At 45.3% G+C, this 17294-nt stretch overlaps 1 protein-coding gene across 2 annotated transcripts in view; it reads right to left on the bottom strand.

Annotated features, from left to right (window-relative positions):
- Positions 1 to 1482: 1482 nt before the first annotated feature.
- Positions 1483 to 17294, bottom strand: part of GALNT11 (polypeptide N-acetylgalactosaminyltransferase 11) — a 41684-nt gene continuing 25872 nt past the window's right edge. Inside the window, exons 5-12 of one of the 2 annotated variants that reach the window (XM_036230625.1) lie at positions 15307 to 15432; positions 12807 to 13056; positions 9155 to 9272; positions 7787 to 7939; positions 5222 to 5440; positions 3962 to 4066; positions 2309 to 2446; positions 1483 to 2100 (exon numbers count right to left, since the gene is read on the bottom strand). In XM_036230625.1, coding sequence (XP_036086518.1) covers positions 1969 to 2100; positions 2309 to 2446; positions 3962 to 4066; positions 5222 to 5440; positions 7787 to 7939; positions 9155 to 9272; positions 12807 to 13056; positions 15307 to 15432 — 1241 coding nt within the window. In that variant the 3' untranslated portion in view covers positions 1483 to 1968. The remainder of the gene's footprint in view (positions 2101 to 2308; positions 2447 to 3961; positions 4067 to 5221; positions 5441 to 7786; positions 7940 to 9154; positions 9273 to 12806; positions 13057 to 15306; positions 15433 to 17294) is intronic. The other variant, XM_036230626.1, reaches the window with a different exon arrangement.

Below are 17294 nucleotides of genomic sequence, written 5' to 3' on the forward strand. Positions count from 1 at the left end.
GGCTCCTCAAGTTTCCACTTCTTTTGAACACTGAACCTACTGTCTGGATGGACCAGAGTTTATCCATTTTGCTACTGAAGGGCATCTTAGTTACTTCCTTCCAAGTTTGGGCAGTTAGGAATGAAACCGCTGTAAATAAGATTTTTGTGTGGGCGTAGGTTTTCAGTTCCTTCGGGTAAAAACCAAGAGGCTTGACTGTTGTCATATGGTGATTGTTAGTTTTCTAAGAAACCACCAAGTCATCTTCCAAAATGGCTGTACCATTTTGGGTTCCCAGTAGCAAATGATTGAGTTCCTATTGCTTTTTGTCCTAACATCTGCAGAATGTCTGGTAAGGCTGCCAATCTTTACTGATGTTAGCAATTTGTGTCTTTTGTGTATTTTTTTGGACTAGAGGTGATCTTAGCAGTTTGATACTCTTAATCCAGTTTTATTTAAATCACTGATTTTAAACAGTGCTATAAATTTATCAAGCACTGAGCTGCAGCCTACCAACTTTGTTGTGTGTTTTTAGTTCAAAATAGCCTTTTGATTTCTTTGACCCATAGGCTATTGGGAAGTATGGTAGATTTTTAAATATTTGAAAAATTTCCAGTTATCTTTATTATTGGTTTCTAAAATAATTGTGAGTTGAATTTGCATAAATTATTGAGACTTAATTGTTTCATGCGTACATGGGTGAGGGGGTTCCATAAATGTTAATTATGTTGACTATCCTGCTTGTGACCACCTGTCTACTTGTTTCATCAATTATTGAGGTACGTTGAAATCTCATTATAGTGTGGATAATGTCCCCCCTGGAAATTCTGAGAAAATAGTTTTCATGGTATGCATTTTGAAGTTCTGTTCTTTGAGATTGTTTCCTCTCAAAGAATTGACAAATAATAATGTAGTTACTCAAGATGTCTCTCAAGTAGTGTTCATCATGCATGTACTTGCCTATCTTTTGTGTCTTCATATTTAAAGTGAGTTTCTTATAGGCATACAGTTGGATCTGCATTTTTATCCAATTAACAGTGGCTGCCTTCTAAATGAGGCATTTACTTTACACTTTATTGATTTTGTTGGGTTTAAATCTACCGTCTTGCTGTTCTATTTTCTATTAAGTACCACCTGGTATTTAAAATAGAATGACAAAAAGTTTAAGATATAGATAAGACTCTAGCATGGTCCTAATTAGGTGCTTAAGCTGCTGCGGTTCAAGATAAAATAACAAAGTACCCCCAAAGAACTGTATTTGAGACACAATACTTCGTAGATGAGCATTTAGCATGTACAGATGATCCCTAAATGTGTATCTCGAGATAAACATGAGATCGTGACCTCTATCCAGCTTACTTAACTCTATCTGGATGTTTCATAGACAAATCTACTTAATTCAAACTGTGACACTCACCTGCCCAGCACACTGCTTCGTCGGCTGAATCCAGTGTCCCATGCATGGGACAGCTCAGACTCGAGGCCCCAATATACGCAGATAGGTAAGTAATTAAAAGGATCCTTTATTTTAAGTGTAGCTAGTACCATCATTCAACAAAATAATTTATAAGTTAACTGCTTCTTAAATACAATCTTATAAATGCCTCTTAAGTCATGTGGTTTCAATCAGTTTGTGTAAAATTAACCGTCTCCTAAGAAAGGAAATCAAAACCAGTTCCCGGTCAGATCAGCGCCATTCTGGCATTAAAGGGGATTAAAAAGCACAATTTGAATGGACCCAGCCATGTCCTGGGTGTTTCCTTTCTGCACAGACCTCTTTATAGCGAAACCATGTTCCGGTTTCCTCCCACAAGCAAGACCTCCTTCCTCAGCAGCAGCTCAGACGTGCCCTGCCTGGGGGAGACACGTCTTCACCTCCTGAGGGCCACGCGGTGCTCCAGTCTCGAGCCCATCTGCCGTCTCACCTCATCTTCCCAGGCACCTCCAGGGACAAGCACGATGCACCACCATCCAGCCACGGCCTCCACCTTAGCCTTCCAAGTGCCACTGCTGTGAGGAGGAGCCATCACAGATTGCCATAGCAACATAGCCTTTGTGACTCAGGGGATCAACCACTCGCAGGCACTGTCCAACTGACACCTGGTACAGCCGATTATTCTTCTGGAAGAAAAAAATTCCACCAGTTAGGACACAGCAGATCATGGTAAAGAAGCTCCAGTCACCCAGAAGAGGCATGGAACGTTCAAGGTCGCTTGCGGGATGCTACAAACTCGGAACTACTTTGTACAAGGTGCAGTGTGTCCATCTGTCATGCCCCTCCCTCGGCCCCTTCTGTCTCCTCCCCATCATTGCAAAGCAGGCTGCTCACCCCGAAGGTCCACTGCTGGGACCCTCCTGACCCGTGGCACTTCATGAGGCGGGGTGGGTCCGAGGACCGGGTTTCTGACATATCCAGGCACAGGAGATTACTTAAAATCAGTTCATGCTCTTCATTATAAATCCATATCTAAGGAGGAAAATAACAGATTGTAACCTCAAGTCCTAGCCACAGCAATCAGACAAGAAGCTCACAGTATTATAATAAATCACTCAAGTTGCAGGATACAGAATTGATAAGAGGTTTCTGTATGTTTCTTCGCAAGTAACGATCAGAATTAAGAAAATAATTCCCTACCAGTACGTCAAAAAGAATAAAACATCTAGAATAAATTTAACCGAGGAGGTAAAAGAGCTGTACCCTGAGCACTGTAAGACACTGAAGAAAGTGAAAACACAAATACGTGGATTAATATTGTTAGAGTTGGTGCGAGCCCTAGGACATTCTTCTCAGGGCTGGAACCTGTAGCTCTCCATGCAGTGTTTACAATTAGAGACCCTGAGCAGCCGAAGAAATCTTGAGAAATGAAAGAACGAGGTGGGGAAGTATCACGATCCTAATATCAAACTACAGACACACAGAGCAATGGCATGGCAAGCCCGGAAATAAGTCCTTGCTTACGCTGTCCATCCGGGACAGAGGAGGCAAACAGTCGTCACTACGTGGTGTTGGGAAATTAGACCACTTTCTCATAGCACATACAAAAATAAAATGGATTAAAAAGTTAGTTAGACCTGAAACTGTAAATCTTCTGGGAGAAAATAGAGCAGCAACATCTTTTTGGAAATATCTGTTCAAGCGAGGGAAACAAAAGAAAAAATGACATCAAACTAAAACATTTTGTACAGCAAAGGAAATCCCCAATAAAGGGTTCGTATCCAAAAAAAAAAAAAAAAAAAAAATCCAATTAAAATGGACACAAGACCCGAACAGATATTCCTCCCAGAGGATGCAGAGATGCTCAACATCAATGATCAGAGAAATGCAAATTAAAACCACACCTGTCATCAAAAAAAAACAAACAAGTGTTGGCAGGTTGTACAGGGAACTCTCATGCACTGTTGGTGGGACCGTAAATTGGTGTAGCTATCATAGAAAACAGAAATACCACATGACCCAGCAATCCCACCTCTGGGCATTTATCCAAAGACGAGAAAAACACTTATTCTAGAAGAAACAGGCCCCTGTGTGTTCGCTGCCGCATCGTTCACAGCGAGGCACGGCGTGGAAGCAGCCTCGCCGGCCATGACCGGACAAACGCACGGAGAAGAGGTGCACGAGGGACAGCTCGGCCATGAAGAATGAAATCAGAGAAAGACAAAGACCTGTGATCTCACTTACATGTGGAACCTAAAAAAAATGAACAAGAGCCAGAAACAGACCCGCCGACGGCTGCCGAAGGGGGGCATGCACTTCTCCGTAACTGAAAAGGACAAACGACGCTCTGAACGAGGAGGCCGCTACTGGGACTAAGTGATCAGAGGTAGGGACGTGCGGAGACAAAAACCGTTGGCTCAGGTGGCCTCTGGACTCACTGCCCACTTTCAATCTGTATGACTGAAGGTTAGGCGAGAACCCTGACGCCTGCCCCGCCCCCTCAGGAAGGACACCTGCGGACCAGCTGTGAGCAGACGCCTCACTCACCTGATTCGGGTCCCTGTAGTCACACGCCTTAAGCACTACGAGGCCTCCCTTCTGACTGGGGCGGCCCTGGGCCGCCAGACACTTGCCGGTCTGGAGGTGATAGAGCTGGAAAGCAAGACGCCGCTCGTGAGGGCCGCATGCGCAGACAGACCGCGGTCAGAGAGCGCTGCTGCACAAGGCTCTGCGTGAGGCGTGGATTCCAAAGGTCGTAAAGACAGCATTTCTACTCCTAGGTTCTAGCTCCGGCACGTACGAGCACCGTGACAGACTTCAGGGTTACAGGGCACTTTACCAGTATCTGCAGGCGGCGTGAGTAGGAATTCTACTTACGAGTTTACTAATCTACATGGAAGGAAAAAAACTATGATCTCTGCACTAAACCTTAAAGTGATATTAAGGAAATAAGAACAAAAGGTGTAAAGCAAACAGTACATAATTAAATGTAATATGCACACTAAACTGGACAGAAATGCCACAGGAATGTCCAAAGTGAGATGTGTAAAAGCAGCAGACGACTGAAGGATTAAATGAGATCAGATCCACAGGGCAAGGATAACAATAAGGGACTTCAACCATGTGGACACACACTGGTACCTTTTTGATGACAAAACACCTAATAACGTCTTTTTTTTTTTTTAATCTTACAAGACAGCACAGGAAGGCTTAATTCCAGCCACTTAATAGGTCAAAGAACGGCCCGGTGAGAGAATCCAGGAAGGTGCCTTCTTGAACACAAGAGAAAACGGGCAACAACTGATAAAACCTACATTTAACTTTCAGGGTGATTATAAAACTGAAGAAATTCTATAGGAAACCAAAGGAAACATCTGAAGAACGTGGTAGATCGGTGGACTTCCTGAGCTCGGGTGACTGCCCAGATGTGGACTCTCACCTCACGCCACCGCCGAGACCCTCGCCACCTGCACTTCCCGTCCGTGGTCAGTGCCCGAGCTGGAGCTGAACCATGTCCAGCTGCCCGTTTCTCCTTTGTTTTCCTCATTGGGCAGGTTTCTGCCAAATGAATTTTAGACTTATACTCTGCCTTTATTTGTGTATTTATACGTATCCTCTAAGGAGCAAGCTAATATAACTCATGGAAGTCATGCTCCCTTTACACTGGCAGGTAAAGAATCTTATTAACAGTGAAGATACTAAAATTTCTAAGGACTTACACCTGAGTGGAAGAAATTCTCACACTAATATTTTGTTAGGTCTGCAATGACAGTGTATCAGACAACTCTGAGAAGATTGCTTCCTTACCCTTCCACGCTGAAGGACTTTGGGACGTTTTGGCCCTCTGTTGATAAAAATGGGTTGCTGGGGTTTGGCGTTGGGTCCAGATACCTGCATCTCTGGGTAAATATTATCCAAATACCATTTAAATGATTTACAGCCCAGCTTCTTCCTTAGTTCGACACGCTCACTGATGTTCCCGTAGCTTCTGGTCCTCAGGTCTGGTCTTAAGGAAAAATACTGCTCCTGAATTTAAAAGAAAATTGAAAAATAAGAATAGATTTTTAAAATAAATATTATCAATTATACTAAGGTCCAAAGAACTGAAAACACAGATCATGACCGAAAAACATTTTTTATGCCAGTGTCTTCCTAATGTTGCAAAAAAAAAAGGAAAGTTGTTACACGATTAGGTCCATAATTGACAATGATAAGACATCATAGATTGTAAGATGCACCTCAATTTTAGAAATAACTAGACACGTAAAAACATGTATCTTAGAATCAACGAAACAGGCTACATAGGAGATTAGCGTTCTCAACCTGCCTGATGTCAGGACTCTGTATTAAATATGACTGAAGACTCCAAGCAAGTAATATTTCTAGGAGTTCTGTCTCCTGCTATTACCATTTAGTTGTAATTCAGATATTTAAAACCTTTGGTTAACTCACTAAAAATAACAATAACAAACCCATTACCCACTTACATTAATAACATGCTTCGAACAAAAACTTTAATGAGAACAGCGACACCACTCTGTTCTTGCAAATCTTTTCAAGGTCTGGCTAAAAAGTGAGCTGAATTCTCTTACCTATATTCAACCGATTACCATAGGTTCTTAGGTTACACAGATTTCTAAAACGAGTTCACGGGCGTTTGTGTAACATTTAGGTAATGGCGGTTACCCTTTGGATGCTGCGTTCAAACCCAGCGGCCACGCGCAGCACGGAGGCGACCACTGAGCTCATGCTGCTGCACTGGAACGTGCCAGTCGTCCTGCCCCCTGAATGGGCATCGTACCACGGAGACTCTGATAACTTCGTGCGTCAGTCCTTTGGAAAATACTGGTCCTGCTCGGCTGTGAAGTTCTTCCAAATATGTTCATAAATCACTACCAAACTCATCAGAAAGGACTGTAAGTACCGGAGCTATCAAGCTCATGGTGAAGGATACAAGTTTTCCAAAATTCTAATTTTCACCTGAAAAGCCTAAATTTGATCGTTTACAGCAAACACTATAAGTTGTTTTCCTCGAAGTGCCAGGCGCAGTTCGTTCGTTTTTGAGAGAATGTCTGCCAGATGCACAAATACGAACACCCACGGTTTGGGAGCCACTCCCTCACGCAGGGCGCTCCCTGGGAAGAGCGGCTGGCCAGCGGCAGCTCGCACCGCGCAGACGCCCTCCCGGGGCTGACCGCTGCCCTCAGCGCCCGGCGTGGACGCGGACGCAGGACACCGCGAGACGCGGTGCGGTCCGATGCGATTAACCTTCGCGACTCCACCGGCGACATTCTCAGATGGACTTGGCCTTGTGAGAACCGTTCGGTGTCAGCGCCTTGCTCCGTGCTGCGGCGCCAGCCGTTGGCGGGACGTCAGCCACTCTGTGAACCTTACTGTGACGAGCACTCGCTGCCCAGCGGAGCCACCAGTGTGGGCTGCGGACCACATCTTGAGAGCTGCTGTATGACACAGTGATGAGTCGGAGATGCTGCTGCCGAAGGAGCCTCGCAGCAGAGGGAGGAGGGAAGCGGGGCCCCTCCGAGCCCCCCCCGGGTCCTCGCGGGCTGCTCCCCTCAGTCAGCTCTGTGTCCCTCAAGCCTGACACAGCCTGCTATCCTGCTATAGAGTAGGTGCGCGATCAAGGCTTGTTTAAAAACTGTACGCAAACTTCACAGCAGCCTGTTTCACAAGTCAAAAAACCTAAAAAACTCAAACGTCCACCACATCGTGAATGGATAAACGAGATGTGATGTTACCTGGCAGTAAAAACAAAGTACTGATGAATAACCTGGTGTAATGCAGGTGGAGCTGGAAACATCACTCTAAATGGAAGAAGACACAGTCACCAAAGAGCACACTCGTATGGATCCCACCTGTGCGAAATGTCCAGCGTAGGCGAATCCAGAGTGCAGAGGCAGTGTGGCTGCCTAGAACTGGGGGAGAGGCGGGGATGGCGGCTGGAGCATATGGAGTTTCTTTTTAGGGTGATAAAATGTTCTAAAAATGATCTGTGAATTACACTTCAATAAAGCTGTTCCAAAGAAAATACTGTAAGCTGCATCTCACAGAGGAGATGGCGGGGGGGGGGGGGCACATGCGTCGCCTCGACTGGGGAAGCCGGGAGCGGGTCCCAGGGAAGCCCAGCGAGTGGGGGACAGACCAGCGGGACCAGCACTGAAGAGAGACCGAACTTTGGATGCTGACTACACACCTCCTACTGGGTGGTCGCTGGGGAAATTAAGAGTCAACGTGATGACCGAAGCCCGGAGTGAAGAGGAGAGAACCAACCCGGGAGGCAGGCGCTCCAGCAGAAGCGTGCGTGAAAGGCAGCCGGAACCATTCCGGGCCCTTCGCAGTGAGATTTCAGCTCACCTTGTACTCATCCAGCCAAACGTGGGCCAGCCGCAGGGAGTTGTGTGTCATGGTGTCCTGGCCTTCGGGAGAGCCATACGGTCGTCTTTTCCGGAAGATGTGTCCAACTCTAGAGCAAGGGATGATGAAGAGTTTACCTCCACACATCCAAATCTGGGCAGAAGCAAAACATATGTTAATGGCCGCCTCGCAGTGCCATGAAATCAGCGTAAGAATGTTCATGAAATCAACCTTTACTAAATAAGTGGGAGGCTGCAAGGTGTTTTGTAAAGCTATTCACTTTAAAAATTTGTCTCTCTGACTTAAAAGAACCTAACTCTATGACATGTGCTACTCGTACTAGCATGGACCTAAACTCACCCTTGCTCTTGACGCTCTACCACAAGACGCTGGATCTTCAAGGACCGCCTACCGACTGGTCCTCTAATTTCAGCTTTACAGGTACTTTCTTAGAAAATGTATATAAACTTCTTTTTTTGAGGGAAAAAATATATACAGAATAAGTCTAGGTCGAGATTCAAAAGATCTTAGTTCTGGTCTAAATCTTGCCCTTAACTTTTCTGAGTTGCTTTAGCCAGTTATTTTAATTTTTGTAGGACTCAGTTACCTCATCTACAAAATAAGACTGAACTAAGGATATCTATTATTCCTTTCAAATTCTGAAGATTATATAGGAAAATCTATCTTTTAAAAACACAGTGGTCAATACATTTACAAAAATACAAAATGACACGTGCACAAGGTATTGTGTTAGCCTCTGACTGGAGGTTCTGCCATCCAGGCCACGAGACCGAAGGTGGGAAATGGGAAGAAGTCTGAGTCCATCCCTTCCCCTCCCCAACCTACCTTTCCAGAAGAAGGTCATACCCCCCACGGCTCCATGAGCCACAGACCCCACCCACACTGCCATCTTTCCAACCTGAGCAGTTGGAGAAGAAATTACGTAAGGTGAATTTCCTCCTCAGGTTGGAGGTACCTGTCTATGTAAAGGATTCGATCAGTAAGCTACACACGGAGTGATGTGATCTGTTATCTAAACTGAGCCACTCCTGCAAGTGAAATGGGGGCTGTTGGTAACAGGTGTGAGCCAGGGTGTCCTTGCCAATGAGGGGACAGGAACAGGCTCTAGGTAAATGCACGTTAGGTCTTCTGTGTTCATACTCGACCCTCCTGAATCCTCGTAAAATATATATGCGCCTTCTTAGATGCTTTTGACATTTTAAATGATTATTATCTATCACAGGGTACAATAGAGTAGCGTTCATTAAAGACAATTTCTTAATAAAAAGAATCAAAAAATTTACAGAAAATGAGATCATAGATGACAATTACATTCTACTACACAAATAAGCAAAAAAATAAACTTACCCGAAATGATATTTCTAAGTTTTCTCCTCCCCAGATGTCCATGCCACTGTCATACTGCCCAAGCTCATTGAAGTAGTTTCTATTCATGGCAAACAGTCCTCCAGCCATTGTAGGTGACCTAGAAAAGGAAAATAATTACCGTGTCAATTCTGTAGTCAGTTACCTACTATAAACTCAGTGCACCACTGCAGTGTTACTAATAAAAACTAGATTAAGCATTATGATACATCAGGGAGCGAGCTAGGCCACATGACTGGACTTTCTAGATATGCTCGGTACCTAGCAAACGAAGCCACTTTTCTAGGTACTTTTTTTATTATAACTATCGTTGACAGAAGTCCACCTGAAAGGAATTATTTAATTCCTTTGACAGTCTCGCAGAGCCACTGGGATAAAAACGGCCCCAAAGCCTGCCAACGTGAGACCAGACAAACCTGCCACTCAAACACGTGTTGGACCAGTGGCTCTCAAACGGGGTGATTCTGTCCCCAAGCAAGAATGTCGTCAACTTCTGGAGACATCTTTAGCTGTTATAGCTGGGTGGGAGTTGCTACTGACGCCTGATGGGTTGCGAGCAGGTATTGCTGCTAAATGAAGAATTTATCAGGCCCAAAACGTCAGTGCTGCCGAGAAGACTGAGCCCTGTGTTAGCGGGAGACCCTGAAGCGGACTGGCCCCGCTTCTGGGCGTCTTGCCCCCGAAACAGGATTGGGTGATCACGGACTCTCGCGTCCCAAGCTGCCTGCCAGGAGTGCGGCGAAATTCTCTCTGCACGAAGAAAACGTCTTCCCAGCTACGAATGTGTCTCTCATTTTGCATATACTGTGTCTGGGACTAAATAAACAAGCAAACAGGAAGATAAATCACATGAAAGATCAAAAGTGAAACCAAATCTACGCATATCCGAAAAACACTCCTGATAGAGACAGAAAGGAAATTTAAGCAGCCAATAAAGACTACCTTCAAAGGAAACAAAATAATACTGACTCTAACTTCTCAACAGAAACAGCAGAAGCCAGAAGGTTCTTGAATACCTTCAAAAGCCTGAAAGAATGAATATACCTGCCAATCTAGAACTAGTTATCATGTAAAATTATTCTTTAAAATAATGAGGAAACAAAAACATTTTCAGAAAAAGATGGGAGTAATCACCAGAAGGTCCAATCGAAAGAAATACTTAAATGTGTTTTTTAGTCAGAATAAAAATACTCTTAAATGGAAATTCGCAGATTCAGAAAGAATATAGAGTAACATAAAAGAAGAAATATATGGGTAAACCTAAATTAATAATGGTTACATGTCTTGTGGGATTAAAAATACACACATACACATTTTAACAATGTACTTGAAAGAAGATAACTAAAATATGGACTTTCTAAGATTCCTGTATTGTTTGGAGAAAGTACCAATACATATCACACTTTGAAAAGTCAGAGGTGATTGCTGCAGTCTCCAGGGCACCCACTAGAAGAACAGTATGTATGAATGTGTGAGGTCGAATAATGGGGCCGCTGTTAGGATCAGAACAACGGGAACTCAGACCGAATGCAGGCAAGAGAACAAAATGAGAGAGAGAGCAAACAGTACCACTGTAACCATAAACACAACATATTACCGGAGGTGATCAACTAAATGCCCTGAAGTTTTTCATACTGATTAAAAATATATATATATATAATGCTACTTACAAGGGAGACGTCTAAATGTAAGACCACAGACTGACAGCGAAAGGGAAGAAAAGCTACAGTGCAAAGATGGATCAAAAATAAAAAGGGAACAGCTGTAACGCAAATGTTCACTATTCTAAAAGCACAGAACAAAAGATAATCCATAATGACCAACAGTTTGAATAATTCTCAACTTTCATGCATCTGTTAACAGAGCCTTAAAACACACGAAATATAAACTAAAAGGAGAAACAAATACACAACTGAGGTGGGAAACTATATACCGTTTTCAATAACTGACAGAACATGTGAGTCAAAAACAAAGATATGGAATATTTTGGTAACGATGAACTTGATGAAACTGATACAGAATCCTTTACCACCTGGAAAAAACACAGACTTTTTTTTACAGGCACACAACAAATAGTTACAAAAATTAACCACATGCCAAACCATAAAGCAAATCTCATCGATTTCTACAGAATTAAAATCATATAGAATGTTTTCTAACCACAGTATAATTGAGCTAGCAATAAATAACGTCTATCAAAATATCTATGTCTGGAAATAAATGCACTGCTACATAACCTATGGCTCAGAGAAGATATCACAATTAAAATACTTTGAAATAAATGATAAAAAATAATATATCATTTGTGGGATAGAGCTAAAGCCATTAGAAAATTTATCTTCTTAAATATACGTATTAGAAAAGGAAAAAGGCTTAAAGTTTAAAAAACCTTAACGTTAAGTCAAAAAGTTAGGAACCTGCTATCAATGAAGTGAAACGGCCCCTTTCTCCTTAGCCCCACTCCCGCCCCTTCTGCCGGCCGAGGCCCTCGCCACCGCCCTCCCTGCCGGGGGAGGAGCTCGGACCGGGCCGTCAAACGGAACACGAGCAGTTTAAAAGCATCGAAAGGGGCCCCGTGCAACAACCACGAGTGACCAAACGACACGGGTGACAGACCGCGCCAGGGAGTGGCGTCGGCGAGCCAGACCTCCGCTTTCCGAGGAGAGGGCCCCCAGCTGGCTTGATGCTGAGAAGGGGACTGCGTGCATCATCCAGCGGTAATGAAGCGAGAGACGGAAGACCAAAACTAAAGACGGTTACAAGGATTTACCTCCGGGGCAAGGACTGAGACTAGGAAGAGAAAGGGTGGAGCTGGCCACTTTAATCCTAAGTTCTGTTTGATTCGTTAGTGAATACGTGTTTTTGATTAAAAATACTAAAAATTAAACAATGGGAAACAAATACCCATGAAGATGATGGACTAAGCAAAAACTGGCAAGCGCACAAAAGCTGAGGATGAGAACAAATCCGACAGTCCGGGGCACTTTCTTCTCGCACTGGCAAAGGAAGGCTTTAAAAGGAGCTAATTAGACCACACATCTCCCCTCCTGACGAAAACGGGGACAGTCCCAAAGAGGGGGGCAGAATGGTGTCCCCACCGCCATGTCACGGACCAGGGACGCAGCGGGCAGACCCCAGGCGCGGCCCTGCTCCCCTGAGAGGGGACAGTGGTAGTGACCCGCCCTGACCCCCCGTAGGTACTGTGAGGAAGAGCGTACTGTGACCTAGTGACTGAACTAGTCAGAATCTCTCCTAAAAATCCTGATTGTAGAAAAAGCTTAGGCATCAGATATTCCTCATAGCACCATTCGCACTAGCAAAGCACCGAACGTAAAAACGTGCGCATAACCAGCACCACACACAGGGCAGGTACTCCGCGGTACCGTGTGTGGCAGCTGACTGTCCCCGGACAGCGTTGGTTCCGTCTGCCTTTCTAAGCCTGAGAGCACGGACAATTTCTTATTCATAAATCTTCCCTTGGGACTTGGCAGAGTGCATACAATCCAGCCAGCAATCAAGAATCTTAACGGACGAATGGAGCCCACGCCGAGGAGGAGGAGGTATCTGTAGAGTGCTGTTTGAAGCAGCTCTGGTCAGAGTTTCTCGAGCACATGGGGGTGCCGGCGGGTCTTACTTTATCGGCGCGGTGGCTCCTTCTGGTCCTCCGGGCTCAGGAAGGGGGATGAGATCCCATTTGAAGTGCAGCCCCCAGTTGAAGCCCCCCCGCACCACGGGGGACGAGCTGTAGGCCAGCGTGTCGGCGCTGATGATGTCGATCACCGGGCACACCACCGTCCGGCGGTCCTCCCGGACGGCGGCCAGCAGGGGCTGCAGCCACATCACGTTCACCTCGCAGTGGCTGTCCAGGAACACCAGCACCTCCCCTAGGCGGCAAACGACCGCGCGTTAACGACTCGCGGCTACTGCCCCACACTCCTGCACACCCCTCGTCCCATCTGCTGGCTCAGCTGGAACTTCGTTTCTGGACCCTTCCGCCCTCCTTCCTCTTAACTGCTTCAGTTCACTGCAGGTTTAACCAAAAACGAGAAGTCCGTCTCCTTCGCCTCGTCTGCAGTCACACGCGGACTGAATTCAGACCTACGCTTCTCACCTTCAGAGTCTACCCAGAAACCGGCCGAAAGCAGCGGGATAGAGCACCGCGGGGTGTTTGTGGAGAACGGCGAGACCACGCCACCTGAGGCGCTGCGCCCCTACATCACATCATGGCTGGGTGGCTTTTTTCCCAGATAACAATAACTTAGGTTTGTTTTCCTCATTATGATCTGCTGGTCCTTGTTCAAATAAATGTATTTAGGATCTGTTAGAAATTAGCCAGTTTGGGGGAAGTCAGTCTCAGGCTCAATATGACCACGTGTAAGCTTACTTCATTCAGTTAAACTGGCTGTATTGGACAAGAGCAGCATTTTTACAATTACGGAAAGCTGCACACTCACTGTCTCCTCGCTCCACACCGCGCAGCGCACAGGCCACTGTGCCTCGTAGAAACTGACACCCGGTGAGGTGTGCGCTCCCTACATCCTCACGAGGTCGTTAACAGACAATGATGGGGCTGTCGTCATGGGAAACGTTCTTGCCTGAGGGACGTCAGCCGTCACTAACTGAAACAGGTGCAGCTGCGCTTCAAGTAATTCGTGTGCAATCTACAATAATACCTTTCGTGGACAAATCTTTAGAATAAAGAATAACCACGAGAACTATCAAAGAAACCCTCATTTCCACTCACATTTATCAAGAGGTAAAAACACAAGATAAAATCTTAATGCGTTTAATTTTACGTACTAGAATAAAAGTGCATCCCATTGGCTGATGCAAGCGCCTACAGCTAACGAGCTTGAAGGAATTAAAAAAGGCGGGAAACGAAAGATGAGGGCATGGAGGGCAGTGACCAGTGAACGGCGGGCGCGGGACCCGCAGGGCGCCTCCGTGACCGGGGGTGCGAGCCTCGCGCGCTGCCGCGCGGCAGCAGCAAGCGCCGAGCAGGCGTGTTTCTGAGTCACCAATGAAAACGCACTCAGCGCTCCCCTCCCGCGGGGAAACGTATCCGAAGTGTGGAAACGGTTCGATCAGCATAACTAATGAAAACATCTGCACACGGCTGGCCACTGTCACCGCCCCGCACTCCGTACCTGGCTGTCCAAGGAACCGAGGAGAATCTGAACTGTCCATACGTTTTTTCAAGAGCTGTGTTTATTATGTTTATATGTTCCTCGTAACAAATACGCTCCAGGCAGAATTCCTGGCTAAAACACATCCGTGTTTCTGACCGGGGATAAAGTAATGGTTTGATCGTTTGGGCTGGGAGGGCAGCGGTTATATTCCATGCTGTGCAAATACATCGTCTGGCTGAACGGGCAGCCATGCCTGAATAAATTACCATGACGATTTTTTGAGGCCAGATCCTTGTACTACGTACAATATTATATACCTAATATTTCTAAACTAAGTTAAATTTAAGAGGAAAATTTTACTAAAATTATAAATGAAAATCGGGACCCCCAATCTTACATGGAGGTAACCATAAAAATACAATGGAATCAATAAAACTGAAGGCTAACCAGATACGTTTCCAGAACATTCTGAATTTGGTACCTGTTCTTCCTTTTTCAGGGAGATCAGTATAAGCTGGAAAGGTTTTACAGATATGGTACCAATGGAGACTCTCTCCTTGATGGAATCAGAAGAATTAAGAGGAAATTTACGGAAAATAACCTCATAGTCACCGAAGTCGATTTTTGACAGCGTCCGTTTATCCAACTAGAAATGACACGTCACCAGTGGCGTGCGTTCGCACTTTAAGAATTAGTGGCACGATTCGAACCAGTTTGGGTACTTGTATTTCGAATTTTGCATTTAAAAAATTACAGAAGTTGACTTGCACTTGGTCTGGACTCTTCTGCCTCCATAAGTGAACAAGAGAGAGACCTACTTGCGGGGCAGCCACACACAGTCAGGGCCACTGCGCCAGCAGAGCCTCAGGCGGTGACCGGGCAGCAGGGCCAGGGCTCCCAAGCGGCCTCTGCCAGACGAGGTGGAGCCTCGTCGCCGCTGCGAAGCCTAAGACACCGCTTCCCCCGGGGGACTCCGGGGACAGGAAGCCCAAAGGGAAGGCGTACCTGTCGCGTGGGCTGCTCCGATCATTCTTCCCCGAATCAGGCCCTCACGCTTCCTGTTTCTTATGACTTTAATTTTTCCAGGGAGGTATTTCTGGACAAATGCATCCAGTTCTCCTTTCAAATCATCTGAAAATAAAGAGTCCCACAATTATTTAAACCACATAAGACACATGCAAAGACATTTTATAGCTACTCTGAAGTTGTGTCCGGTACTTGCAACAACAAATTGTCAAGTAAATATTATAGAATCTTCTTGTGCTTTATTTTAAAAGATCGTAGATTATCCTGTAAGGATAAAAAGGGGAAAAAATTAAGGGTAAGAGCTGGAATACTAGCCAAGAAGAACAGTTACCGTAGTTAGAGACTTATTTTTATCTCAAAGCAACCAGCACGTTGCTTCGCATAGAAAAGTTGGAATGAACATCGTGAGTGAATGTTCAGGTGACTGCATAGAAATCAGATTTAAAACAAAGAAAATGAGAACTGCCGAGGCATACTCCATTTCAGAACAGTCAAGGAACAACTTCTATTGCCCTTACCAGAAATCAACATAATAGCAGCAGCAAATGCCCTTTTATCACTTTAGCACCTTCCAAGGGCACAAATATTTTTATAAATTTTAGCTCATTTACTCTAAGGTTCATGAATAACTTTGAAGACCAAGTAAGAATTCTTTCCGTAGTGAACATATAAACCATCATAAATCATGAATTTCCCTGTTAGATAAAATTATAAGTGAGAAACGAAAACAGGTTGACTTACCAAAAACAAAAACAAAACCACCAATACCATGAATTCTGGAATCTAGTATTTAGCCAATCCTCTACTTGGCCCAGACTCAGATTCCTAGTTTTTTCTAATCATCCAGTGTTGACATTACGTCTTGTTTTCTATGAACCTTTCTAAATTTCCTCCTGTGAGGTTGTAACATTTACCGAGGTTTAAGGATGTGCTGGTCTGCCAGCTCTGTCACCATCGAAGGTGCTTATTAAACATCTGAGTCGTGAAAACTGTGCGGTCGGCATACAGTTTCTCAGTGTCTCTCCAGCTTACAACAATGACCGGAGCAGAAATGTAGACCAGGGGTCAACTCCGTCATGGAACAACTGTGGGATCTGGAGAAATTACATGCTATTTTCTCCTCCGTGAAATGAGGATACGACCTGTCTCACAATGTCGAGGAGAGCTGGATGAGCAGCGCAAATGAAAAGCCCGCCATCTTGCCGCATGTATGTGGAACCACTCTTAGGAAGTCTGTGCTGAATCACAGCGAGGTGTATAAAGTCGGCGCTGACTCATCATGGCACTCAGAGCTCACCCACCGGCGGTCAGAGTGCAGCCCGCTTTTGCCTGCGGGCAGCCTCAATGTGAACAGACATCGGAACATAAGCCGAGGCGTTACGCCAAGTGCAAAAGCCAAACTTGAAAGGTCACACGAACAATTCCGTGCATACAGCATGTTTGAAAGGACAGATCCTGGGTCTGCCAGGGATTAGAGATGGTGGGGACAGGGAAGTGGATGGGACGATAAAGGAACAGGATGAGGGAGCTCTTTGGGGTAATGGCGTGGTCTGTAACTCGATCGGTGCTGGTTACAGCAGTCTATTCATGGCGTAAAATGACACGGAACTGTGTACACATCACACACCAAGCCAGATGCCTGGTTTTGATACTGTACTAATTATGGAAGACGTCACCGAGGGGGGAAACTAGGTGAAAGGGGACACGGGACCTCTTTGGAACTTACTGTGAATCTACACAGGTTTCAAAGTAAGATTCTTTTTAAAAAAGGCAAGCAAGGGAAAAACTGCAAGGTCCACATTTGGGTAGCGCAGTTTGTGAAGATTACAAAGGGCGTGCAGCCCCTTCAAAAGCACCCTACAAGCGAGGGACAGGCACTTATCTGTGGCTGGCTGCCCGGCAACTGCATGCATGAGGTCCCCCCACCCGCTATGTATGGTCAGCTCTGCAGATGCTACACTACAGAC

This window comes from Rousettus aegyptiacus, unplaced genomic scaffold (genome assembly GCF_014176215.1).
Source record: "Rousettus aegyptiacus isolate mRouAeg1 unplaced genomic scaffold, mRouAeg1.p scaffold_m13_p_13, whole genome shotgun sequence".
Classification (NCBI taxonomy): Eukaryota; Metazoa; Chordata; class Mammalia; order Chiroptera; family Pteropodidae; genus Rousettus; species Rousettus aegyptiacus.